Source organism: Pygocentrus nattereri, chromosome 1 (genome assembly GCF_015220715.1).
Source record: "Pygocentrus nattereri isolate fPygNat1 chromosome 1, fPygNat1.pri, whole genome shotgun sequence".
NCBI classification, from domain to species: Eukaryota; Metazoa; Chordata; class Actinopteri; order Characiformes; family Serrasalmidae; genus Pygocentrus; species Pygocentrus nattereri.
Window position 1 is genome coordinate 20395634 of NC_051211.1, and position 24967 is coordinate 20420600.

Consider the following 24967-nt stretch of genomic DNA (forward strand, 5'->3'; position numbering starts at 1 on the left):
GCTTTTTGGTTTAAAGACCTTCAGATGAATGCTGAAGGTATGAGGAGCTTTTGAAAAACTACAGGGCTTTGGGCCATACTGAGTGCAGGCTGTTTGATTATTTCTGCTAGCTGGGAAATGCAAATGAAGCCATACATGTAAATGCAATCCTATAGTGGAATATCAGTATAATATCTGTATTATATCAGTGACTATGCTGACAGTCAAGACTTTTATATTGCAGTGGAGGGATGCCCAATGGATATATGGCATATTTGTGTTATGCATGCTGGATACTGTAGTTAGAGAATGTTGACTGAGGACAACACAATTGTGAATTCTGTCAAACTGATGAATGCAATGAATACAAACAGATGGTGAATATAAAGTTTCCAGTCATTTTAGGCCCCTGTTAAGTAGTGTATGCCAGTGCCACTGCTACAGTGAATACCTTTGTATAAAAAACACGGTCTTTCAAATGAGTAATGGAATGAGATTTGAAGAAATAAAAAAACAGACCAAAAACTTGGAGATTGAAACAAACAACAGAATGCCACTGATTGATATGACAATATATCATGTGTGTTGCGACGTCTAAATGACATAACAAAGGCTATAAAATTGGCCATTTAAATCAAACATCTCAAACATTTCCACTTAAAGAATCAGTATACTCTGAAACTGCACATGTATCGAACTATTTGCCTCTAGCACACACTCAAACATCGTCTTTATTCATTATGCACTGTAATATTCATACATCCATATTTATATTTACATTAATGTGTAAAGGACTACTGTAAATTGCTGAGATAATGTGGAGCGTATGACAGAATAACTGCTAAACTGCTAAATGTGCTAAACTGTTCTCCTGGTGCATGGTCAACTATGATCGTATGACTATTCCCTCTATGGAGACTGAGACTGAGCAGACGGACATTCATAGACAGTTCAAGAGAAAATGGTTTGGAAAAGTAAGCGAACCAGCAAACTCTTACAGAGAACACTCAAGTGCACTTCCTATTGCAAGCAGATGCCATTTCAGAATCTCAAAAACAGCAAGAGGCATGTTTCTGTCCACACTGTGATGTGCTGTTATTTACGTCCAGTTGCAGTTGTGATTGGTTGTGTGTACCAACTGACCAACAGAGTTACATTTACCTCCAAAGGGTTCTAATAGTTATTTCAACATTGGTGATTTTACAGCAATGTCACTAGCGTAAAAATGACCATTTAAGACTTTACAGGTGGTAGAACAACCTCATGTATCCAGCTGTATCCACCCTATCCTGAAAACATACATGTTCTGAAACTTCATGAAGTGCTACTTCCATGCCAAATGTGCTGTGCTTTGTACAGCACAGCGTATATACAAACAGTGTATAAAACAACATCATTTCTTTTATTATAAGTCTCGATGTACAGTGAGTTGCCAGCATATTAAGCACACCTGTAAGTGTGCTATTTTGCCAGGAACTCTCTATAGGTGCCTTTTGTAGGTTTGTAGGCAAAACTGCAGTGCCTGGAACTCTTGTACCAGTGCAATGCACACTGGTACATTGGTGCAGTTGCTGTGCTGGTCAGTTGTGGGTGGTCTTTTGTTGGTCCCTTTCCATGAAAGAACAGGGAAAAGAGGGTAGATTAACTGTACGGCAAAAGACGGACTACTGTCAATAACTGTAAAATTACAAAGTGCACCTCTATGGTAGGTGTGCCTGGTAAAATGACCAAGGTTTGTAGATAAAAGTTAGGTATACAATGACAGACTGGCAACCGACCTACAGGGATACTTAAGCACTACAGTGTATACTATAGGATGTTTCTGGGTTTGAAAGAATGCTGCTGGTCCCAAGTTGAGCCCTGTTGATTGATTAGAGGAATACTGTACAATCCTCTTTTGGCTTTACAGGTTACTAAGTTATCTTGATCTACTTTAAAAAGGGACTTCTTTATGCAAAAAGTGTTGATTCATTCACTTATTTAAGGATGCTCCTTGAGGTAAATTGATAAAATATTACCTTTAACGTTATTAGTAATATTAGTAGTATTTATGGAAAAAGTGCTAATAGTGTGTTATTGTGTGTAAATGTTCAAAATGCCCAAAGTGTTTCCACTTCTGTTAGATGTAGTGATAATCTGTATCACTAGGTGGCACTAGTGTTTTTTGTAGGTTTTGTCTTAGATTGCTGGCCCTTTAAAAGGCTGCCTCAAACCCTCTATTAATTGTGGATGTAAAGTGCAGGATCATCAGTTGACCATGAAATGTAAACAGCCTTTCAGGTTGGGGCAAAGTTATAAAAGGCTGTTAGGACTTTTTCCAGGTAAGATGAGAGACAGTAAGGTTGTTCTGAATGTCGCAGTATGGTTCAGTGCTGCCAGAATCTGCTGGAACAGTTGCCTTCTTCCTCTCCCTCTCTCCTTCTTCTCCATCCTCCACAGTCACAGAAATGAGAACAGGGGATTTTCTGGAAAAAAAGATGAAGAAATCTGAATAGCTGGAACAATATACACTCACTGGCCCACCTTATAAGGTAAACCTACCTTGTATATACACTCATTGCTAACAAATTATGCAGAGAAACAGATAAACTACAAAGTGTAATTGTAGAACTACAACATATGCCTGATAAAATAGACAGTTAATGTGGATACATGGTACCTAATGAAGTAGAAAGTACATGAATAACAAATACTTGCAAACACTGGCAGCAGATTGTCTTGTACTTGACAGCAATGTTTACTTTCAACATATTTCTGTTATAGGATGATACCTCTCCAGTAACTCAGTTTGTCATTTTTCTGTACTGCTAGATCTGTTATTGTGAAGTGGAAATGGCTAAGAGGCCACATAAGTAGACTGATCAGGACCACCAAGGATTGCTAGACTTGGCCAGACTGCATTGTGTCAGCTGTAAAGTTTGGTGGAGGAGGAATAATGGTCTTGGGCTGTGTTTGATGGTTTGGGCCCCTGAGTTTCAAGAAGAGAATTCTTAAAGTCATATCACTCCACTGCTGCGCTCCCTTCACTGGCATCCTGTAGCTGCACGTATCATATTTAAAAACCCCAATGCTTGCCTAGACAGCCAAAAAAGGACCAGCCCCTCTATACCTAATGGCAACAGTCAAAACTCAAACTACCTCAAGCCCTTCGGGCTTTAAGTAGCGCTCAGCTTGGTCTGCTATCTTTCAAGACACATGGAAGACAAAGGACTTTTTGTAAGTGTGATAAGAGCGTCTGCTAAATGCAGTAAATGGAAATGTTAAAGCTGTAGCATTCAGTGACATTCTTGAGAATTGTTTGCATCCAGCTTTGTGACAACAGCATGTTCCAGCATGACTGTAGCCCTGTGCATAAAATTGAGATCCATAAAGACATGGCTTGCTAAGTTTTGTGTAGAGAAACATCACTGTTCTTCTCAGAGCCCGAAGCTCAACCATATTGAACACCTTTAGAATGAACTGGAATCCCGAATTTGAGGCAGAACTTCTTGTCCAATGTCAGTGCACAGAACAGTGAAGAGTCTTACAGCAGCTAAAAGGTATCAACTGCATATTAATGCCTAGGCAGGTACAAAGTAGATGTATCTAAATGACTGGCAGCTCAGGGTATGCACATGATTTGCCTTCCCTTAATTTGAAATGAGTAAGACAAATAGTTATTTTAATGAACTCAATATTTAATGAAAAAATGCCTCTTTATTATCAAAAGTAAGAAATATGGTTAAAAAGTATGTAGCAGAAAAATGACAGTGACATAAACAAAACCAAGTTCAAAAGTTTGCATCCCCCTTTTATGAAATACCGTCTGATCTACTATTTTGCACGTCCATAATTTGTCTTTAAACCCTCCCTCAACCTCTGGGTCTCCTCTGAGCAACCTTTGTATCATCTCAGGTGTAATTTTAGTCCATTCTTGGTGGCATATTGACTGCAGCTCTACTAAACTGATGGACTGTTTGCCCCATACTGCTTTCCTCACATTATCCACAGATGTTCTATTATAGTCATGTCTGGAGACTGAAAAGGGCATGGCAAAACTTTCACCTTCTTCTCCTTAAACCATGCCTCAGTTGACTTTGCTTTATGCTTTGGATCATTAACTTGTTGCAGGATCCATCCATGCTTCATTTTTAGCCTTCTGACTGATGACAGGAGGCTTTGCCGTTGACAATGGTCTGTGACCTTCTTCTATATGCCCAAATTATGACCAGTTCAACTTTGGTTTCATCAGACCAGATTATAGTAGCCACATTTACATGCAACCAAATAATCTGTTAATAATAACGACTAATAGCTCAATCGGAACAGAATACATCCATGTAAACACCTCAATCGGAATAGACTAATCCGATTGAGGCCATTCAAAATTTAATTTCTATCCGACTGAATGAGGTGGGTAATCCTGTAAATAATCTGTTAAACGGAAGAATAATAGCTGTGTAAACATCTGAATCCGATTACATCCCAATCGGAACGAGTAAGTACGTTCTGCGCTTGTCGCGTTGTAGTGAAAGTTTATACCATTCAACATGGTGGAGCAGAAGCTGGTCTGCAGAGGAGACGAGGTTTATACTCTGAGCTTTAAAAGACGGCGGTGGGACGGACGTCCAGCTTATGTGTCTCAGAGCATGATGTCTTCCCTTATAAGTACAGGTGAAGGACGTTTTTCTGTATCTACATAAGTTTAAAGCAATTAAAAACACAAGCGCGCCAACTGGAAACTCATCTCATTCGGACTAGACCTCATGTGATGTTCACTGTCATGGTAACGTGGTTCTCCAGGCATGCGTGTCAATTTGCATCGGATTACTTGTAGTGAACATGTAAACGAAGATTTTCCATCGGATTGTTGAATGGAGTGTGCATGTAAACACATCAGTCTGAATCTGTAATTGGAATATGTTCAATCGAATTGGCAAAAATCTTTGCATGTAAACACAGCCACTGTTCCAAAATTCATCTGGTTTGTTAATATGCTCTTAAGCCTACACTAAGCGTGCTGTCTTGTGTCTAGAAGTAAGCAGTGGCGTCGTGCGTTCTTCCAAACTATCCAGACTTGTATATACTGCGCCTCACTGTGGAGATGTGAATCTTTACTCTATGTGCCTATAAGGACTTCTTTAACATCTCTATGAAATGTTAGTTCTTTTTGAAGTCTTCTGACAGCCGTTGTCTTGATCCTATTTTTGTGGCCCTCAGCAAACAGCCTAATCTCACACTCCACTCTTCAAGCATTAAATGCTTACATTGATTTGTAACACTCCGACATCTAATTTTAACATACTCAAGCTAAACACTTAAAATGCTTATCCAAGGGATGCAAACTTTTGAGCTTGCTAGAAAAGATAAATGATGTCTTAAATTGAGCTGTTCTAATATGGCACTTTTATGGCAGTTTTTGGACGAAAACAACTTTAGAAATATGTCACTAGTTTGATGATTACTAGTATGATAGAGGTAGATTTTTGGATTATTTACAGATAATCTGAAGGAGATGCAAACTATTGCACTCAAACTGTTGTTGCTGAGGCCATGTGATAGAGCTATGCATGTTTAATGATATCTGTCTGTTCTTGTATACCTGTCTCCACTCTGTGTGATGAGCCTCCTGCAGGTCTCCATTTGCACATCCAAACCCCTCTTCATACTGCACATCTCCATGTACTCATGCAGGTGCCTGTTCATGTCTGATTTGGCGGTGGCCAACTCCAGCTGCAGAGAGACCATGAGAACATGTGTTTGTGAGACACAAGCATAAAAATAAATAGGCACTCACTTCAATTCACAGCATTTTTCAAAATATTACTAGATAAAAACCCAAATTCACTATATGCCCCAAAGTATTCAGATATCCCCTCTAATTGGAGAATTCAACTACTTTAATGTGGACCCATTGCTGATACAGCTTGTATAATCCTTATCGAAAAGCACTGAATGGAACACTCTAGAGCAGCATGAGGCTGAAGTTTCCATGCCCAATACTAATGATGGTTAAAGGCGTATAAAGCCCCCTGGCACTGGGTTATGGAGCAATGGGACTGTGTTCTCTGGAATTATGGCGCTCCATCCAACACCTTTGGGGTGATGTTATGGCACATTTTGTAGTTTGTGTTTTATTTTTTCCAGTATGTTAAACTCAGCAAATAATTAGAAATTATAGACAAACATTGCAGAAAAATTACATTTTACTTTGTTTGACCATCATTTGACCAGAGGTATTCAAACTATTGCATGCGAGTGTATCTATGCTGACCAGTATGTGACCAACATGCTGTAAAACCTGTTTCAGGCACAAACACCGTGAAGGCTGGCTTTCACATTTTCTGCCTATCCGGCATTAAGAGGTGCTGCAACTGCAAAGTCTCTGCTTATTGACACACACCTCACCACACAGACTGCTCTCACCTCGATCTGGTCTATGGTCTCTTGGTATTCCTTCTCACGAGACTTGAACAGCGACTCGGTATCCTTGATCACCTTCTCTATGGACTCCTCCTGCTGTGAGTGTACATAACAAATACAAATGCCTCATAAAACATAACTGTTTACAAACGACATGTATGACATGATAATATATGTAAATGCTAAAAAATGTTTGTCATGTTGGAGACTTGACTTGTAGCAATGTTATGGCTTGAATAAGAGCTGTTGGATAATGTTAGTTATAAGATACCAACTTTAGAATAAACAATTTTTCATTCTTTTTTTAAGAGTGTCTGTGGAGAGGACAGAAGATATAATATCAAAGAATACTTTCTTTTACAGATAAACCTAAATTTAGGGAAATATTCCATGTGGGATGAGCAAATTGTCCTCTGCATATACTGAATATGTGTTGTTACAGAATTTGAATGAATGAAGGAATTGTCTGCTGATTTTACATAAAAAAGTACCAGTTATTTTTGCCTAGTTACTTTCTGCCAGTTCATTTTTACAAATTCTCTTTTTACCCTTCATGTGTGTGTATTGTGGAATTCTACTATTACTACTACTACCACTACTAGTAATAATAATAATAATAATAATAATTGTCTACTTCTGTGAAGACACAAACTATTTTTTCCTGCGAACACCTCCTGTTATTGTGACTTATTCAATGGTACTAATAATGTAATATACAACATGAAAAATATCAACTGAATAACAAAAGGAAATAAATAAATAAATAAAGAAGGAGAACAAAACAACAAAGTGAATACAAGCAAAAGACAAGATAAAAGCAGGCAAAGCAGAATGTATTACCTCCCCCTGAGTTTCCACACCCAAGGTGTATCCTGGGAAATCCTCCCACAGCAGCAGAGTCTCCTCCGTCTCCTCCCACGCCAAACTATCACAGTCATCCTCAAACTCAGACTCTCGCCTGCAACACACACACACACACACACACAGCGGCTTTAAACAGGCTGCTAAAGAGGACTAATCAGTATTAAAAGATCAAGCCTGTCAAACCTGAAATATCCTCAGACTCATGAAGCGGCTCTCAAAATAATCTTTCCACAAATCTGACAGGGCATGAGTCACTTCTTGATCTGTGCCACTACCCATAACACCAAATCAATTAAAGGATTAGTAACAGCAATAAACCAACTTTTTCATAGTTTTCACATATGAACATATACGTGGGATTATTTGAAACTGCCCATTTTCAAATATGGGAAGGGACGCAGGAAGTGGGGGTGCTGGGGAGGGGGTGGGAGGGGTCGGGGGGCAGCACCCCCAGATTTCAGAATTGCACCCCAACAATAATAATGATCATCATCATAATAAAAAGTTCTAAGCTTACAGTAATTTGAGTGTAGTAAAGAATTCTTTGTGCTTGTTTGTATTTGTACGTTTTTTATACAGTTAGGTGCATAAATATTTGGACATACAGTTATGATTAGTTTAGCTGCCCAGCATAGAATACTGGAGTTTAAATGAAATAATGAATATGAGCTCAAAGACTTTCAGCTTTAATTTGAGCATATTTATATCAAAATTGAACGGTGTAGGAATTACAACCATTTCTTCACACCACGCCCCCAAAGGGTTCAAAAGTATTAGGACAAACTAAACTAGCCATAAATTAAATTGTCTTTTTTAATGCTTCTCAAGATGATAGGTTTTTTCTCTGGGGATTCTCTGCCAGACCTTAACTGCAGCCATCTTCTTCTGCTTTTGGGGCATTTTACCTTCAGTTTGACCCTCAGTAATGGAAATCCGTGCAAAATGGATTGAGGTGAAGTGATTGACTTGGCCATTGCACAACATTTCTCTTTATTTCTTGAAGTCCTGGGTTGTTTTTGCAGTATGGTTCAGGTCAACTGTCAATCTGCACTGTCAAGCTTAGCTAAGAATTTGGCTGATCAGATAATATAGCAGTATCTTCTTCTTTCGGCTGCTCCCTTTAGGGGTCACCACAGCGGATCAACTGCCCCCATCTTACCCTACCCATTGCCTCCTCTACTTTCACACCAACCATCTCCATGTCCACCTTCACTACATCCATAAACCTTCTCTGAGGTCTACCTCTTCTCCTTCTACCCGACAGCTCCATCTCCAACATTCTTTGCCGAATATATCCACTATTCCTCCTCAACACATTTCCAAGCCATCTCAACCTGGCCTCTCTGGCTTTATCTCCAAACTGCTCCACCTTCACTGTCCCTCTGATCTGCTCATTTCTAATCCTGCAGTATACACTTCAGAATTCATCCTGCTGTTTTTGGCAGCAATACATGCCCATGCCATAACGCTACATCCAGATGAGATAGTATGCTTCGGATCATAAGCAGTTCCTTCCTTTCTTCATACTCTTCTCTTCCCATCATTCTGATACATGTTGAACTTTGGCTCATCTGTCCATAAGATGTTATTCCAGAACTGTGCAAGCTTTTAAAATGTTTTTTGGCAGACCCTAATTTGGTCACCCTGATTTTGGTTTATATATTGTGCTGAACTATCTGTATTTACTTTGGTTTTACTTCTCTTGATAGCTGACACAGATAGGCTGACCCCCTGGACAGTGTTCTTGATTTGGCCAACTGTTATGAAGGGAGGGAATTCAACACAGTTGTTGTCCATTGTCTTCTGGGCCTTTGTGTTTCTTAGCTAACCAGTGTGTTCCTTTTTTATGAATGCATAAAATAGCTAATTTAGCTACACCTAATGTTTATGATCTCTCAGATAGGTTTGTTTTGATTTTCAGTCTAATGATGGCTTCCTCCACTGACAGTAACTTCATATATAGAGTGCACAGCAACAGATTCCAAAGGCAAATGCCACACTTGAAATAAACTCTAGGCCTTTTATCTGTTTACTGGTAAGTGGAATAATGAGGGAAAGCACACATCTGGCCACTGAACAGCTAAAGAAACAACTGTCCTGTTATTTTTGAACCCCTAAAGGCAGGAGGCAATACATTCACCTACACCATTCACCCAATTTGGATACCCTCAAATTAAAGCTGAACGTCTACACTTTGAGCATGCATTCACTATTTAATCACTTATCCAATATGCTCTGCTTTACAGCCAAAATAACATCTTTGTCAAACTGTTTATGTAACTAACTGTATATGTTTTGTATCTACATCAGCTGTAACTGTTTAAGTTAATTTTGTATTGCCATTAAAGCAAAATAAAGCCAACTCACTGTTGGATCAATAAACTGTTGGGTGCTTTGGGAGCGCGTTGTTTAATCACAAGAAGGTTGAGGTGTAATTACGAAAAATCTAAGCAATTTGTTCGGAGCCCCATAGTGATCAAATATTGTTTTTAAGCTTTAAAAAAAATCATCTAACACAACAACAACGTTAACCACTATCCGTTGCTCAATGCTCCTCCATCCATCCATCCATCATCTTCCGCTTCTCCGGGGTTCGGGTCGCGGGGGCAGCATCCTGAGCAATGAGGCCCAGACCTCCCTTTCCCCAGCCACTTCCACTAGCTCCCTGGGAGGGATTCCGAGGCGCTCCCAGGCCAGCTGGGCGATATAGTCACGCCAGCGTGTCCTGGGTCTTCCCCGGGGTCTCCTCCCCGGTGGACTTGCCTGTGACACCTCTCAAGGGAGGCATCCAGGAGGCATCCTAACAAGATGCCCGAACCACCTCAACTGGCTCCTCTCGACGTGGAGAAGCAGCGACTCTACTTTGAGTCCCTCCCGGATGACCGAACTTCTCACCCTATCTCTAAGGGAGAGTCCAGCCACCCTGCGGAGGAAACTCATTTCGGCCGCTTGTATTCGCGATCTCATTCTTTCGGTCATTACCCAAAGCTCATGACCATAGGTGAGGGTGGGAACGTAGATCGACCAGTAAATCGAGAGCCTTATGGCTCAGCTCTTTCTTTACCACAACAGACCGGTAAAGAGCCCGCATCACTGCTGAATGTCACGCTCCCTTGTACCATCACTCATGAACAAGACCCCGAGATACTTAAACTCCTCCACTTGAGGCAAGAGCTCATCCCCGACCCAGAGAGGGCTCTCCACCCTTTCCCGCGTGAGAACCATTGCCTCGGATTTGGAGGTACTGATCCTCATCCCGGCCGCTTCACACTCGGCTGCAAACCGATCCAGTGAAAGCTGAAGTTCACGGCCTGATGTCCCCAATAGGACCACATCATCTGCAAACAGCAGCGATGTGACCCTGAGCTCACCAAACCGGACACCCTCCATCCCCTGACTGCGCCTAGAAATTCTATCCATAAAAATTATGAATAGAATCGGTGACAAAGGGCAGCCCTGACGGAGTCCAACTCTCACTGGGAACAAGTCTGACTTACTGCCGGCCATGCGAACCAAACTCCTTTGGCTTTGTTTGTACAGGGCCTGAATGGCTCGTAGCAAAGAGCCATGTACCCCGTACTCCCGAAGCACCTCCCACAGAATACCCCGGGGAACACAGTCGAATGCCTTCTCCAAATCCACAAAGCACATGTGCACTGGTTGGGCAAACTCCCATGAACCCTCCAGAATCCTGGAGAGGGTAAAGAGTTGGTCCAGTGTTCCACGACCAGGGCGGAACCCGCACTGCTCCTGCTGAATCCGAGGTTCCGGACTCTCTTCTCCAGTACCCCTGCATAGACCTTACCAGGGAGGCTGAGGAGTGTGATTCCCCTGTAGTTGGAACACACCCTCCGGTCCCCCTTTTTAAAAAGAGGCACCACCACCCCAGTCTGCCAATCAAGTGGCACCACCCCCGATGTCCACGCAATGTTGAAAAGGCGTGTCAGACAAGACAGCCCCACAACATCCAGAGCCTTGAGGAACTCGGGACGGATCTCATCCACCCCTGGAGTCCTGCCGCCAAGGAGCTTTTTAACTACCTTAGCGGCCTCAGTAATGGACAAGCCTATTCCCGTGTCCCCAGACTCTGCCTCCTCACTGGAGAACATGTTGGTGGGATTGAGAAGGTCTTCAAATTATTGCTTCCACCGCCCAATGACGTCTTCAGTCGAAGTCAGCAGCACACCATCTCCACTATATACAGTGCTAGTGGCACACTGCTTTCCCCTTCTGAGTCACCTGACGGTTTGCCAGAATCTTTTCGGAGCCGACTTAAAGTCACTTTCCAAGGCCTCACCGAACTATTCCCTCACCCGGGTTTTTGCCTTGGCAACGACTGAAGCCGCAGATCGCTTGGCCTGTCAATACCTGCCAGCTGCCTCTGGTGTCCTACAGGCAACCATGCCCGGTAGGACTCCTTCTTCAGCTTGACGGCATCTCTCACCTGGGGTGTCCACCACCGGGTTCGAGGATTACCGCCCCGACAGGCACCAACTACCTTGCGACCACAGCTACAGTCAGCTGCTTCAACAATGGAGGAGCGGAACATGGCCCATTCTGAGTCAATGTCCCTCACCTCCCCCGATATCTGGTCAAAGTTCTGACGGAGGTGTGAGTTGAAGATCAATCTGACAGGTTCTCCTGCCAGACGTTCCCAGCAAACCCTCACTATACGCTTGGGTTTGCCTGGTCTGACCGGCATCTTCCCCCACCACCTGATCCAACTCACCACCAGGTGGTGATCAGTTGACAGCTCAGCTCCTCTCTTTACCCGAGTGTCCAATACACATGGCCCGATGACACGACTACAAAGTCAATCATTGAACTGCGGCCTAGGGTGTCCTGGTGCCATGTGCACTTATGGACATCCTTGTGTTCAAACATGGTGTTCGTTATGGACAAACTGTGGTTTGCACAGAAGTCCAAAAACTGAACACCACTGGCTCAATGCTCCTTGCAGTGTTAATTCTCACAGACGGACTGTGAACGTGACAGAATATGTTACCACAACATGAATGGATTGGTCATTGCACAGCTCGTTTTAATGTAGTTCGTCCAGAACGAGAGATTAGAGTGAGGGTAAGCATTCGTGGTGCTAGAGTTAGAATCAGTGTTGATGACACCTGAAACATATAATACCTGTAAATACACTGCTTGATCACTGTTTCACCATCATCAACATTCTATATAAAAACTCAAAAGACATGTAGGTTCACCGTTTTATTCATTTTGAATAGTAAATAAAATGGCTATATTTGTGTTGTGGACATCACAACCCCTGCTTCCTATCACCACCACAGTAAAGAAATCTGGGTTTCTTTATAACGAGCCATTTAACATCTAACAACTAAAACTTTTTATATCTGAATCACTGAATTATACAGCAATTTGGAAATCAAATTCCCATTTAAACAGCAAAGCAAGTTTCACCGACTCCCACAAGAGCTGAAGCTATTCACTTCTGCAGGGAAGAGGCTTCAGCTCTGAGCTCCTCACGTTAAAAGGAGCGAAGAAACCCTGAAAGCCACAAGCTCTGTTGTGTATTTTTCGCTTTTGTTTTGATGGTAAAACTTGGTCTTGATGAGGAAATGCCTTTGCCACAAACTTTGCCTGAAACTATCCTAGATACACTGCTGTAAAACATCCATGGTTTTAAAAAATCAAATATAATTTTTATTGATGTTACGTCCATAGGACGTATGTTTTGTTTTGCTAGCCTCTCTTCTCTTCTCTCTCTCTCTCTCTCTCTCTCTCTCATACTGTCGCTTATTAGGAACCTGCCCACTCGTTCGTATGACTGGCTGGAGTCCCGTAACGATGCTTGCATCTGATTGGCTGGCTGAAATTGAATAGAGTACTTCTTCCACGGCTGCACTGGATGTCCTCGAGGCTTTCCTCCATGGCGGCTAGGGGCGACTGTTTTTAGACCTGAATCGCAGCTCAGCTTGTTTGTTTAATGGCTAGCATATTGTCTGTCATCATTTCAAATGAAATAGCTTAGCTAAACCTCTTGTTTTCTATCCAGTTATCTCTACTGTTAAACAGTGAGTTCATGATCTTTCTCTGTAAACTTTCACTCTTATGCCGACCAGGTTGTAGGAGAGGGCGTCATTTCTTTTGACTTTGTTTTCTCCTGTTTTTGGTATAGTTGGGGAGTTAGAGAAGACTGAATGTATTTTAGTTTGTTTATTTTCTCATAGGTAAGCTAGTTGTCTAAAATCTTTAAAGGTTTTTACCTTTAAAAATACCATATCCATTAGAATAGACACAGATACACGTAAAAAAATAACAAGAACTGATTTTTTTTTAAAGTAGTTGATATCTTGTGAGCTTGTTTGGTTTCTTCTTTGGTCTCTTCAATGCCCTCATTCATCACATAGAATCGTTAAATAACATCACCAACACCCATGATGTCACTTAATGAAGGACTGATAAGTCATCAACCAGGTAGTGGATCATCATGCCACATGGAGAGGCTTGGAAATGGTTAAACAAACACACTGACATCACTGAATTAACAATTGTATTTATTCTAATATCAGTGTTTTCTGGGTAAATAAATGTTCACCACCCAGATAAACAGCTTCTGACCTCTAATTTCCTCAGGGGGCTGAAATTTGTACATGGTACTGTATGCATCATAAAGAGAAAAGCACTTACAACTGGTTAAGCATCCTCTGCATTTCCTCATTGACTTGACTGTTGGATGAACAACACAGCTCCACCTCTTTAACCCCACCATCCTCACTCTCAGAGATGCTGGTTGGTTCCTCGCCATCATTGCTCTTTGTAGACTGAGGGGTGTGTTTCCGAGGACGGCGGGTTAGTGTTGAAGGAGGCGTGGCCACCTGCTAAAGAGAGAAATGCAAGAGAATGTGACGTGACAATAATAATCAGATGAGACTTCAAGTCTAACGCGGGTAATAAAGCAGTAATTACTGAGATACTGCACGTTACAGTGAGTTTATCAGAGGTGCAGTTAGGCATGACACAAAGCACATTTTACTTATTATTATTAATAATGGCAGTAAGTAATTCGTCTGCCAAGCCAGTTAGTTTGTTAACAGTTGGCTTTGGTTGCCAAGAATTTTTATGTATCTATATTTTTGGGGTTTTAGTTGGTGCAATAATACAGAATTCGACTGATGTCTGCAGTCGTGGGTGGTTACACTGGTTGTTTTTAACCCGCTTTGAATGTGGCTCAGCCAATCAGATTTTGGAAACGGACTATCCACTATTTCACGTCAAACTGACATGATCACCTCATATTTCAAGCTGTACTAGTAATGCTATCAAAAATCCTATGTTGGTAACCTAGTAATAAAAGTATGCAGATGATAATACATGTTTCAGTTCAAGGAACAAGGTGACGATCTCAAAGTAAAGGTAGTCTGAACTCTGTGTGCTCACCAGATACAATCTTCAGTGGCAAAGTCACCAATCTAATTAAAGAGCATGTCCAGTTCCTACTTAAGCAGCTTGTTGTCTACGGACATCTAAAAACAGGCTGGACGGAAGCCACTACAGATTACACAAGTCTGAGCTGTGTTTTCTGACATTATAAGTGTGCAGGTGAAGGCACAGGGAGAAAGTCGCTGAGATGTATGGATATATAAATACATCGTGAAAAGAAATGATATATGGATAAAGGGCTATTACAGACAACTAACACTGTTACTAAAGCAAAAACTAGCAGTGAAATGTTAACTGTAATAGAAATAAAAGTACAGTTTTCACAAATATTAACACTACATCAAAACTGTAATGTCCACTGCAAAACTAACCAAAACAAAATATAATTACTGAGAAAAAGTTACATTTTTCAGTGAGTGAATGATCATTTAGAAGTGGAGCCCTTCTGTGCCTGGCTGTCTTTGAGAACTATTGAGCCGAGCTGAGTTTACTGTGGGCTTATTTTATTCCACCCTTCTCAAACACCAGTTATCCCAGCGTTCATCATAATAGTAAAAACTGAATCTCATATAACAATAAACTCCAATTAACAATAAACTATAAACTCTAAATTTACTACTTTTTGAAATAAAAAAAACTAAAGCAATCAACCAGAAAGACTAACTCAAATAAAACAAAATGAAAAGTATATAAAACTTTTTTGATTTTTTTTTTTTGATAATTTGATTACTACATAACCCTGACATGGACTATTCTACCTTGTCAAAATAAAGACAATAAAAAAATTAAATATTCAAACCTTAGATATTTACCCACACTGTGCTATGATCTGTTTAAACCCAAGGCATTAATTGAGATAGTATAGTATTTCAAATAGGTATAATATACATTAATAAAGATATATTAAATATACAACATTAAAATATATACAACAAATGGAAATGTATAAATATATACAATATACAACCTTATAAATATATATACATTTACACTTAAGTGTATACAAAATAATAAAATAAAGTGTATAAAATAATATTAACTTTTTTATTTGTTTAAAAGTGAAGTTCTAAATCTAGATCTTGTTAATCATGAGTTTACATTTTAAATACAAATATTTTATTGAGAAAAAGCTGTCGCACATTTTCATGTCACTACTGAAAGGGTTTTAGTCTGTAGGAGCCTTATTTTAGCCACGCCCCTCTATTTCAGAGCAGGAAGTAAGACTGCATCCCTGCCCCTCCTGGCCACAGGGTGAGCAGTTAGATCTCATTGTTTTGAAGTAAATGCGTTCCGACGTCTTTAACATTAAGAACTGAATACATATTTTTCTATTTTTGTGTTTTAGTGAAAAATATTTTGGTTTAATGTGTGTAAAACTGTTTAAAGCTGTGTTTGCTAGTCATGTATTGGCTAGAGTTTTTGAGTAATGCTGAAAATTTGATTATATTGTCACAAAAAAGTCACTACTGAGTGTTATTATTGTTTTCGTAGTCACAAATTGGAATGTAAAATCATTTATTTTAGTAAAATAAACATAATTAAGGTGTAGAGTCACTCAAACCAAACAGATTTTAGAATCATATGTGCAAAGACAGACAAAATCAGGGATGGAGGGGAATAACCTCCTAACCGTGTAACTGAGCATCATGTGAAACGTTCATTAATTATTAGCGGTGTAACATGCAGTCATATGCAAAAGTTAGAATTTTGTAGGGTTTATAAGTGAAAATTCAAGACATCCTCCTGGATTGTTTTTACTGTTTCTATTTCTCTAATATGCAAATAATTTCTCCAGTCACATTTGTTTTTAAAAATTCTGAATAAACAAAAATAATCAAATTAAATTGAATCCAACTGGGTTGTGGTGAAATCTGAGATTTTATTATGCATCAAATCACTTTGTAAAAATAATCGTTATCAAACTAAATCAAACTGTGTGGTCAGATATCTTCCTTATCCACGTGTAACTTCTTGAGTTAAGATAGGTAGAGTGAGGACAACAAGGAGCAAGAAGGAAGAGTAGAGTTATTTAGAGAAACACACCTGGAAGATCTGAATCATGTCCTCGCAGTTCCTCTGCTGAGCCACGTCACACAGCCGTGCTGTGATGTCGATCCGTCTGCAGATGTCCATGTCCACCTTCATAGCCTTTTCCTGGATCTTACTGTCCAACTCTGAAAGATTCTGAGGAGTCGAGGTAAACAATGAGAAAAGGACAGAAGGAAAATGAAGAAAATATGCAAAAAGACGAGACAATAACAGCATATAGTGTATTTATATGGACTCTGTTCTTCTAAGAACCAGTTTTGCCAACTCTCACAAAAAGTTATATAAGAATGAGGCAGGTTGTATAAAAGCTTCATCCCTGGGCCAAAAAAATGATCTATTCCTCACTGACATGATTTCTCACTGCTGTTGTTGCCTTTTATTTTAATATATAAAGAACATGACTGAACAAAGCCATTTAAAAATTTTACATTTGGTAATTGTTTTTTATTTTGTTTGTGTTATTTTGAGCAAATAAATATATGAATAGGATTAGACTTCACACTTCAGCCATCATTAACTGATAAAAAATTCAAAATAAGGCTGTAGTGATGTGAATTCTGTTCTAAATGCGACCTCAAGCTCACTTAGAAACTATCACAGTGCATCCAACAGTAAAGGCAGCATCAGCTTCTTTTATACAGCGATTACAGAAAACATTACAGCTCACTGAAAACCACTTCCACATGCTGATACATTTAACTATGAACAGCCTGCAAATGCATCTGTTCCAGTTACTCTAACAACAGATTTAATGTGAATTCCACCAATTTTTCAACATTTCTGAATAATTAAAATGCTAAGGTATAAAATATGGCCAGACAGTATGACAATATAATCTCTTATTATAATAATACTACTACTAATAATAATAATGATGATAATAATGATCATAATAATAAGATAATCTCTTAACATATATTTTTGCCAAACTGCCCACAATGTAAACTAAGTGATTGATTACTGAGTCAGAATTATTTAAGATGGTGGTGATATGAATCAGACATCTGCATCATTTCATGCATTTAAAAGCTCCCTTACAGTAATCTACACGACTAGGTTATGTGGGATGCATGAAACACCATTTCAAGATAGTTCTGAAAAACATTTGGCTTAAAGTGTCTTTTTTAAAATCCATTCATGGCAGTAAGGCAAAAATAATCCCCAAAGAAAGCTTTTGGATTTTCCTCTGTTCCACCATTATCGACATTACATTTTAGAAAAATCTAAAAACAGGGATGCCCATAAATGCAGTGAACACTATAAGGGTCAAAAAGGTAAAAAAAAACAGGTAAACATGGCAAGAGTAACCAAACAACCTGCACACCAATCACAGAAGTGTGGCCTGATCTGCCGAGCAATGACTAAGGAGGAACAATAAGAAACATAAAGTGGACGGTCTCTTGCAGTAGGGTTGTTGTAAGACAAAATGTCCACAAAAAAATGTAGAATTATCACCATTCTACCATTTTGGACTGGAAATAAAATGGCGATATTTGAGTTGTAGACATTACGACTCCTGGTTCCCATCACCACTACTGTAGAAATCTGAGTCCGTACATTTCTCTACAGTGAACATCAGAGCCCTCTAAAAGACTTGTTTATCTCAGACACTGAATTATGCAAATTTTTGTAGCATGTGGAATTCCTCTTTAAATTATTTTAAACAAAAGCATAGTCTCTGAATGTGATGAAACGTTAGGAAAAAGGTTGATGTGATGACTGACTCACATTGCTCATCAGGCCTTTGAAGAGGACCAGCTCGGCCTTCAGCTGCTTCACTCTGAGAGCCAGTTCATCCTGACACACCTCGCTCTCCTGAAGGTCCTACAAACACACACACACACACACACACACACACACACACACATTCTAATCTTACAAGCTAGACCAATACTTCTGAACATGTTTCATAGGTAGCTTTGAATATGTTGATGGAAGACAGATGGTGGGTGGATGGAGACTAAGATCTGCATGAGCAGATCAAATACGGTACTACTTGAGAATGTGCTGTTATATTCTACCTCTTCAAGCTCTCCAATCTTCTCCTGCAGGTCCACTCTCACGGTATACTCCTCCTCCCACCTGTAAGAAATGAAGCCATATGTTAAAATATAGTAATGATTGAGAAGCAATCAGTGGATATTGTATATATATATGGTCCATCCACTGAATTAGTTCAAACAGCAAAGTAATCAGACCTCAGATATTTACAAGGTTTACTTTGTGACCTATTTAAACCTAAGCTATCAATTGAGATAGCAATCGGGCTAAATGTGACAAAATCATCATTCATTGGGTGCTTTCTATTGGGAGGTGACCGTCCCAAACCCTCACCCCTACATTTCAAGTTATGAAAGTATTTTTATTTTTTTTAAAAGATCTTTTTGATTTAGATTCATCATAGATTTAATTTTTAAACAAAATACACTTTCTTTTAAAAATGCTGTTCCACGTTTTCATGTCATTACCAAAACACAAACGAGTTTTAGTCCATAGGCAGGGCTTATTTTAGTCACGCCTCAGCATTTTAGAACAGGAAGCAAGACTGCATCCCTGTCCCTCATGGCCACATGGTGAGCAGTTAGAACCGTTTTGAAGTAAATGTTTCCCAAAGTCTGAAAATCTGTGTGTAACATTACAAATTGTCACTATCAAAACATATTTTCTGCAATTAAGTAAACATTTTTGTGGTTCAAGGAAAAATATTATGTTATGTGTAACTGTTCTAATGTACTGCTTAGTGTCACTGAGTTCTGTTCAAAATTAGCTAAAATAATCACAACCGAAACATGTATTAACATTCGGAGGCATTATTACTGCTTTGGTAGTGACAAAATGGAATGTTCAGTCATTTGTCTTACCATAATAAACATAATTAAAGTATATGGGTTACTCAAAGCAAAAGGATTTCAGTTAAAGTCCAAATCATATAAACTGTGTTTTCATCTCTGACCTTGAACCAGCAGAGTAGAATGATTCATATCTATTTCACAGATTTTGTATAATCAACAAACTGAAATCTGATCTGAAAGCTGCCATGCAAAAAACAAATAAATGTGGAGCAGCTGATTTGGAGGAGGGGCCAATGGAAGAGGTCACCATACCCGATGGCAAGTATAAACTAGGGTATGTACAAAGCCCCCAGCATTGGGCTGCAGTGCAGTGGAACTGTGTTCTCTGGAGTGATGAAGCTCCACTCAATACTTTGGGGAGAGTTTGTGATCCAGAAGTAATTCATTCAATAGGGCCCAAATGATGTGAACGTTTTGTGGCTGACACAAATTTTAGGGTGAATGATAACCAATAATATTGGTGGTATAGTGGTGTTTTTATATTGATATTTTACATTTTAATTATATACTCCAGCAGTTTTAGTCAAATATCCCTGATATGATTGTTTGTCATTATAAGCTGTCAACTGTAAATTTTGAGACATGACTGTTCCTACTGGTCACATTTCTCTACAATTAAACAGCAGAGACTCACAATAATGGCAATCCCACTGATTTTTAAACAGTTCTGCATTAGAATGATTTGATGTGAACCGATGTACTTTTTAGAAAATTACTGACTCAGATTTCTTTACAGTGAGGGTGATAGGAACCAGGGATCATAATGTTTACAACAAAAATATACAGCCATTGTATTCACCGTCCAACATGACCAGTGAACCTTCAGGTGGCTTCTGAGTGTTTATAAATAATGCTGATGTAAAACAGTGGTAACAGTGGTATTGGGGGCAGTCGTGGACTGGAGGTTAGGGAACTGGCCCTGCGACCAGAAGGTTGCCGGTTCTATCTCCAGCACCGACAGTCCATGACTGAGGTGTCCTTGAGCAAGACACCTAACCCCCAATTGCTCCCCGGGCACCATGGATATATAGGGCGGCCCACCGCTCCGGGCAAGTGTGCTCACTGCCCCCTAGTGTGTGTGTATTCACTAGTGTGTATGTGGTGTTTCACGTCACGGATGGGTTAAATGCGGAGGTGGAATTTCCCCGTTTGTGGGATTAAAAAAATATCACTTAACTTAAATCTGAAAAAATAAAGTTTTGTTTAGGGAAAACTGAACTCCACCATAAATGCATTCTTTAAATATGTTTTAGGCCAAAACCTTAATTCAAAACTATAATAAAGCAATGTCTCAGCTGTAGGGCAGCACATTTGAAGATGTTTCATGCAATAACACTGTTGGGGAGCTTTTGGAGGCATTAAACTCTTCAGATGCCTGGTTCCTTTCACCACCACTGTGAACAATCCTAGCTCGGTCCAAGTTTCTCTAGAATGGAGCATTTTGTGTTACAATGTGTTATTACCATGCTAAAGATTAGGTGTGGACAAATTTTACATGTTTCTGTAATTTTAACCATGATAAAGTTTTCTTCTTGCTTTCAATTTCAGCAGTTTAATCCACGTTTCTGTCATATACATGACCAGGGGACACATACTGGGTTCCTTAATGTAAAGTATTGCCTTCAGGAGATGGTAAGTTTGAATCCTGGCAATTCAATGAACAAGAAGATTCTATTTATTCATGCATAAATCTGTGTATAAAATGTATATATTAAATATGTAGTGTATTAGTGTGTATAAGTGTGCTAGTGTGGAACTTCATACAAACCTTTGTACATATATTGAAAGTAATTTTTCCCGAAATGGTTTTGTGCAGCATACTGAAAGTAAAAGGACTGAAGGTGTGAGTAAAAACTTCAATTAATATGTTTCATTCATCTGGCCTTTAGGACTTGCCTATTAAAAAACATAATGTAGGCTACACTGATTAATTTGTGCATTTAGCAGTACTTCCAAAAACCAAATAACAAAGACACATTAATATTTCTCGACTGAAACCTTAGACCTGACCATGACAGACTACACTGAGCTGATATTAGAGAATCTCAGCTGTATGTAATTTAACCCCTAAGTCTGGTTTAATAGTACTCTCCTGCATCTTCTCATTTCCTCTGACACTGTATCTGTAGCTCCTCAGCAGGAAGCATTATGTAATGCCTAAGCACACTGCACATGCTATGAGTGAAGACTAGAAGACTAGACTTTAAGTGTCCCATCTGAGCTCAAGCACACTGCAGGTGAGACTGCAGCACAATTTATTACTGTAGGGGGATCAAGCTGAAGATACAGAGCTGATCACGTTAGAATAGAAACAGCTCCATTCACTTTCAAGTCATGAATATACATGTATAATAATAAAGTATAATAATTATTATAATACTTTTTAAATCATTTTTGCCGATATACTGTTACCTATATAGCAGATAACATCTACAACAATATATATATATATATATATATATATAATCACTCTCCACAGAACTGTATGACTCATAATTCATCAAGGTTGCAGAGCCATTGTACAAAATAGTGAAAGCGAAAGAGAGAGAGAGAGAAAGGACAAAGTATGAGATAGTCGAGCAGTGGACACTAACAGCATTCACAGTAGTGCTGCATTGCAGATGCTGAGGCACAGGGGGAGGAGGCGGAAGTGAAGTTCAGAGGGGTGTACGTGCGTGTGTTGGGGGGATCCTGCTCTTCTGTACAGAGCGACTTCATTTGAGTCACTGCAATTCAGTATAGCAGATTTTAGCGTGCAAATTTGGCTCCTTTTAATAGTCTCTAAAAGATCAGCAGAAGGACAAACCATGTCAATACTTGGTGGTAAATATGTTAAAGGTAACAATGAGTGATTCCAATGAAAACTTGATCAACCACTTTCTTCACACAGTGATGTTTCCTTTTGCCTGATTACTTTTTCTTGCAGAACTAAGCCCCTACATTTCACTAAAGTGCGTTCATAACTTCTCAAGGAGCTAGTACAGTACTGTAACTGTAACACTTAATGCTAAAACTCAGTAATGAATCTAAATTAGTCCGTGTGCAAACTTAACCATCATAATAGCTGTGTGAGGTGATTTGCACATATAGACATAAGTAAGGTCATTGGCAGGGACACCGTGTTTCATTTATACCAGTTTATACTCTTCGCATAATGCACCCATAATTATTATCATCCCTGTAAGACAGAACACCTTCTGGGTGGTGAACCAACTAATAAACTTCACAAAGAATCTGGGGGTCAATTTTCAGACCTAGTTTAAGCCTAAACCCAGACACTCAAAAGAAAATCCATCAAATTTAGTCCAAGATAATCCATGTCCGGAACCATGTGCACCCCATAAGGTTTGTTTCTTGGACCCAAATTAAGCCTAGTCTTAGAATATCTTTTTCTTTCAATGGAGAATCTCCATTCAGAATTCTCTTCAGTCCAAGAATAGGATTAATCCCTGTCTGGGAAACCCACCTATGGTATTTCACCCATTGGCATTACATTTTAATCCAAGACTAGGCTTAATTCACGTTCAAGGAACTGGCTCATTTAATGTCGCATAAAAGAAGACATTGACAAGTAGGCCAATACATTAATCCACATGGTATACCGTAGCTCCTGCAGAAGTACTCATCTTCAATAGACACTAGCTTGGTTTAAAGTATTTAGACCAGGGATCACCAACTCTAACTCTGGAGATGTGCCTTCCTACAACTTCCACCTTCAGCCTATCTCTTACAAGTGTGGAGGATCAAGATTAGCTTAAGTGGTAGATTCCCGGTAGATCGCCGGAGCAAAGGTGGTGACCCTAGATTTTGATCATGACTCACAAAAAGAGCTTAAGGTGCAGAAATACTGACCTTCGTTTATACTCGTCACGTTCACGTTTCACTTTGGCCAGCACGTTGTACAGGGCCCGGATCTCTGGGGTGATGGTGTCGATTTGGACCCCCACCCCATCTGGGTGCGTCCACGATACTCCAGGACCTGGCACCCTTGGGTCCCGACCAATACTGACTCTCCGAGCAGGGTTATAAGACCAAATAGTCCCAGGAAGGAATCTGGGTGGGAGGTTAGTGGATGTCCCAGTCCCAGTGCTGACATACTTCTCGTTGATATTGGAGATGCTCTTAGAAGCAGGATCACCAGGAGACGAAGGGCTGATGGGAAAACTAGGGGCAAGATTGGAGTTTGAGTCCGTAACACTTATTGGGTTGAATTGTCCGAGATTTGTCTTGTTGCTGGACCCAAGTGGGAAGACGGTGTTGTCCAGCGTTGGTGACAAGGCCAGACCTCTAGGCAAGTAGTTGGCATTCGGTACCAGTATCAAGTCAGGCCTCACCGGCACTGTCCCGAAGCTCCCAGTTTGGACCCCCACGTCCCGCGTGGGTGCCTTGTCTGCCCGTTCCTCCAGGGCACTCTGCAGCTGCTTCTCCAATGCCTTGTTGCGCCGCTCCAGCTCATGCACCTTGGCCAGGAAGCAACGGAAGCGCAGGTTCAGTGCCTTGAGCACACTGATGTTGGAGCCTAGGTCATTGCGCAGGGCGGCGGCAGCCGGAGGCGGAGGTGGGCACCGGTGTGGGTACAGGGGAGCACCGTGAGGCCAGTTGCCCAGGTCCAACCCAGGCAGGCCCATGCCATCCTGACCTGGGACAACCATATGGTCGCCCAAGATGAAGGGTGGCTCAGGTGACCCGTAAAGGGACTCTGCGAAAAGGCCCGTATCTGGCAGGCCAGTCACCTGCTGCTGCTGCTGCTGCTGCTGGATCGGGTACGCGCTCTCGCCCAACACGGGATTCATTTTAGAGGGAGAAAAGCTGAAGTGCTCGAAATCCGGCATTTAACTTTGAATTAAGCAGAGCCTCCGCGCTGGTAATGCTTGGAGCGGGTTTAGGCTCCTTAAGGTGAGGCAACACTCGCCGGCCTCAATCAGGCTGAATCCGATTAGTCTGAGGGGAAAATGCGCAATGACAAAGCGCGAGTCGAAAGAAAAACAGGCTGTTTTCCAATATCCTGCACGTATTACGTGTCTTTCCTAAGCTGCTGTATTAATGTCGCCTACCTGAAGGGAGGCAGATTCTTCCCAAGCGACAGGAGCATCCGTAGCGCACTGAGCGAGCTCTCATCCACAGGATAAACACAAGTGCCAACTGCGGCGCTTTTCTTACCGTAATTACCGAACTGTACGCGCCTCCCTATTTAACCGTTCGGCGTATTTACGAAAAAAGACATTTTAATCGACGACTGCGACCCAGTTACTGTCCTCGCTGTGTTTTAGAGCTCGACTAATTGACCGTAAGTGCTGTATTGTTGTGGTTCTCCTTCTGAATAATGCGAGTGTTTAGCTCTGCGCGCTCTACTCACTTCTTTACGGCAGCGGCGGCAGAATCCTGACGTCAGCGATCACAATAAACAA

At 40.4% G+C, this 24967-nt stretch overlaps 1 protein-coding gene across 2 annotated transcripts in view; it reads right to left on the reverse strand.

The window, feature by feature from the left end:
- iffo1a (intermediate filament family orphan 1a) overlaps nucleotides 1-24722 on the reverse strand; it is a 25034-nt gene extending 312 nt beyond the window's left edge. The window contains exons 1-9 of one of the 2 annotated variants that reach the window (XM_017724351.2): nucleotides 23412-24722; nucleotides 18729-18789; nucleotides 18436-18531; nucleotides 16702-16842; nucleotides 13906-14093; nucleotides 7222-7339; nucleotides 6385-6477; nucleotides 5561-5691; nucleotides 1-2444 (exon numbers count right to left, since the gene is read on the reverse strand). The exon at nucleotides 1-2444 is cut by the window's left edge and continues 312 nt beyond it. In XM_017724351.2, coding sequence (XP_017579840.2) covers nucleotides 2285-2444; nucleotides 5561-5691; nucleotides 6385-6477; nucleotides 7222-7339; nucleotides 13906-14093; nucleotides 16702-16842; nucleotides 18436-18531; nucleotides 18729-18789; nucleotides 23412-24391 — 1968 coding nt within the window. In that variant the 5' untranslated portion in view covers nucleotides 24392-24722 and the 3' untranslated portion in view covers nucleotides 1-2284. Of the gene's footprint in view, nucleotides 2445-5560; nucleotides 5692-6384; nucleotides 6478-7221; nucleotides 7340-13905; nucleotides 14097-16701; nucleotides 16843-18435; nucleotides 18532-18728; nucleotides 18790-23411 lie in introns of both variants that reach the window. The other variant, XM_017724350.2, reaches the window with a different exon arrangement.
- Between the last annotated feature and the right edge of the window lie 245 nt (nucleotides 24723-24967).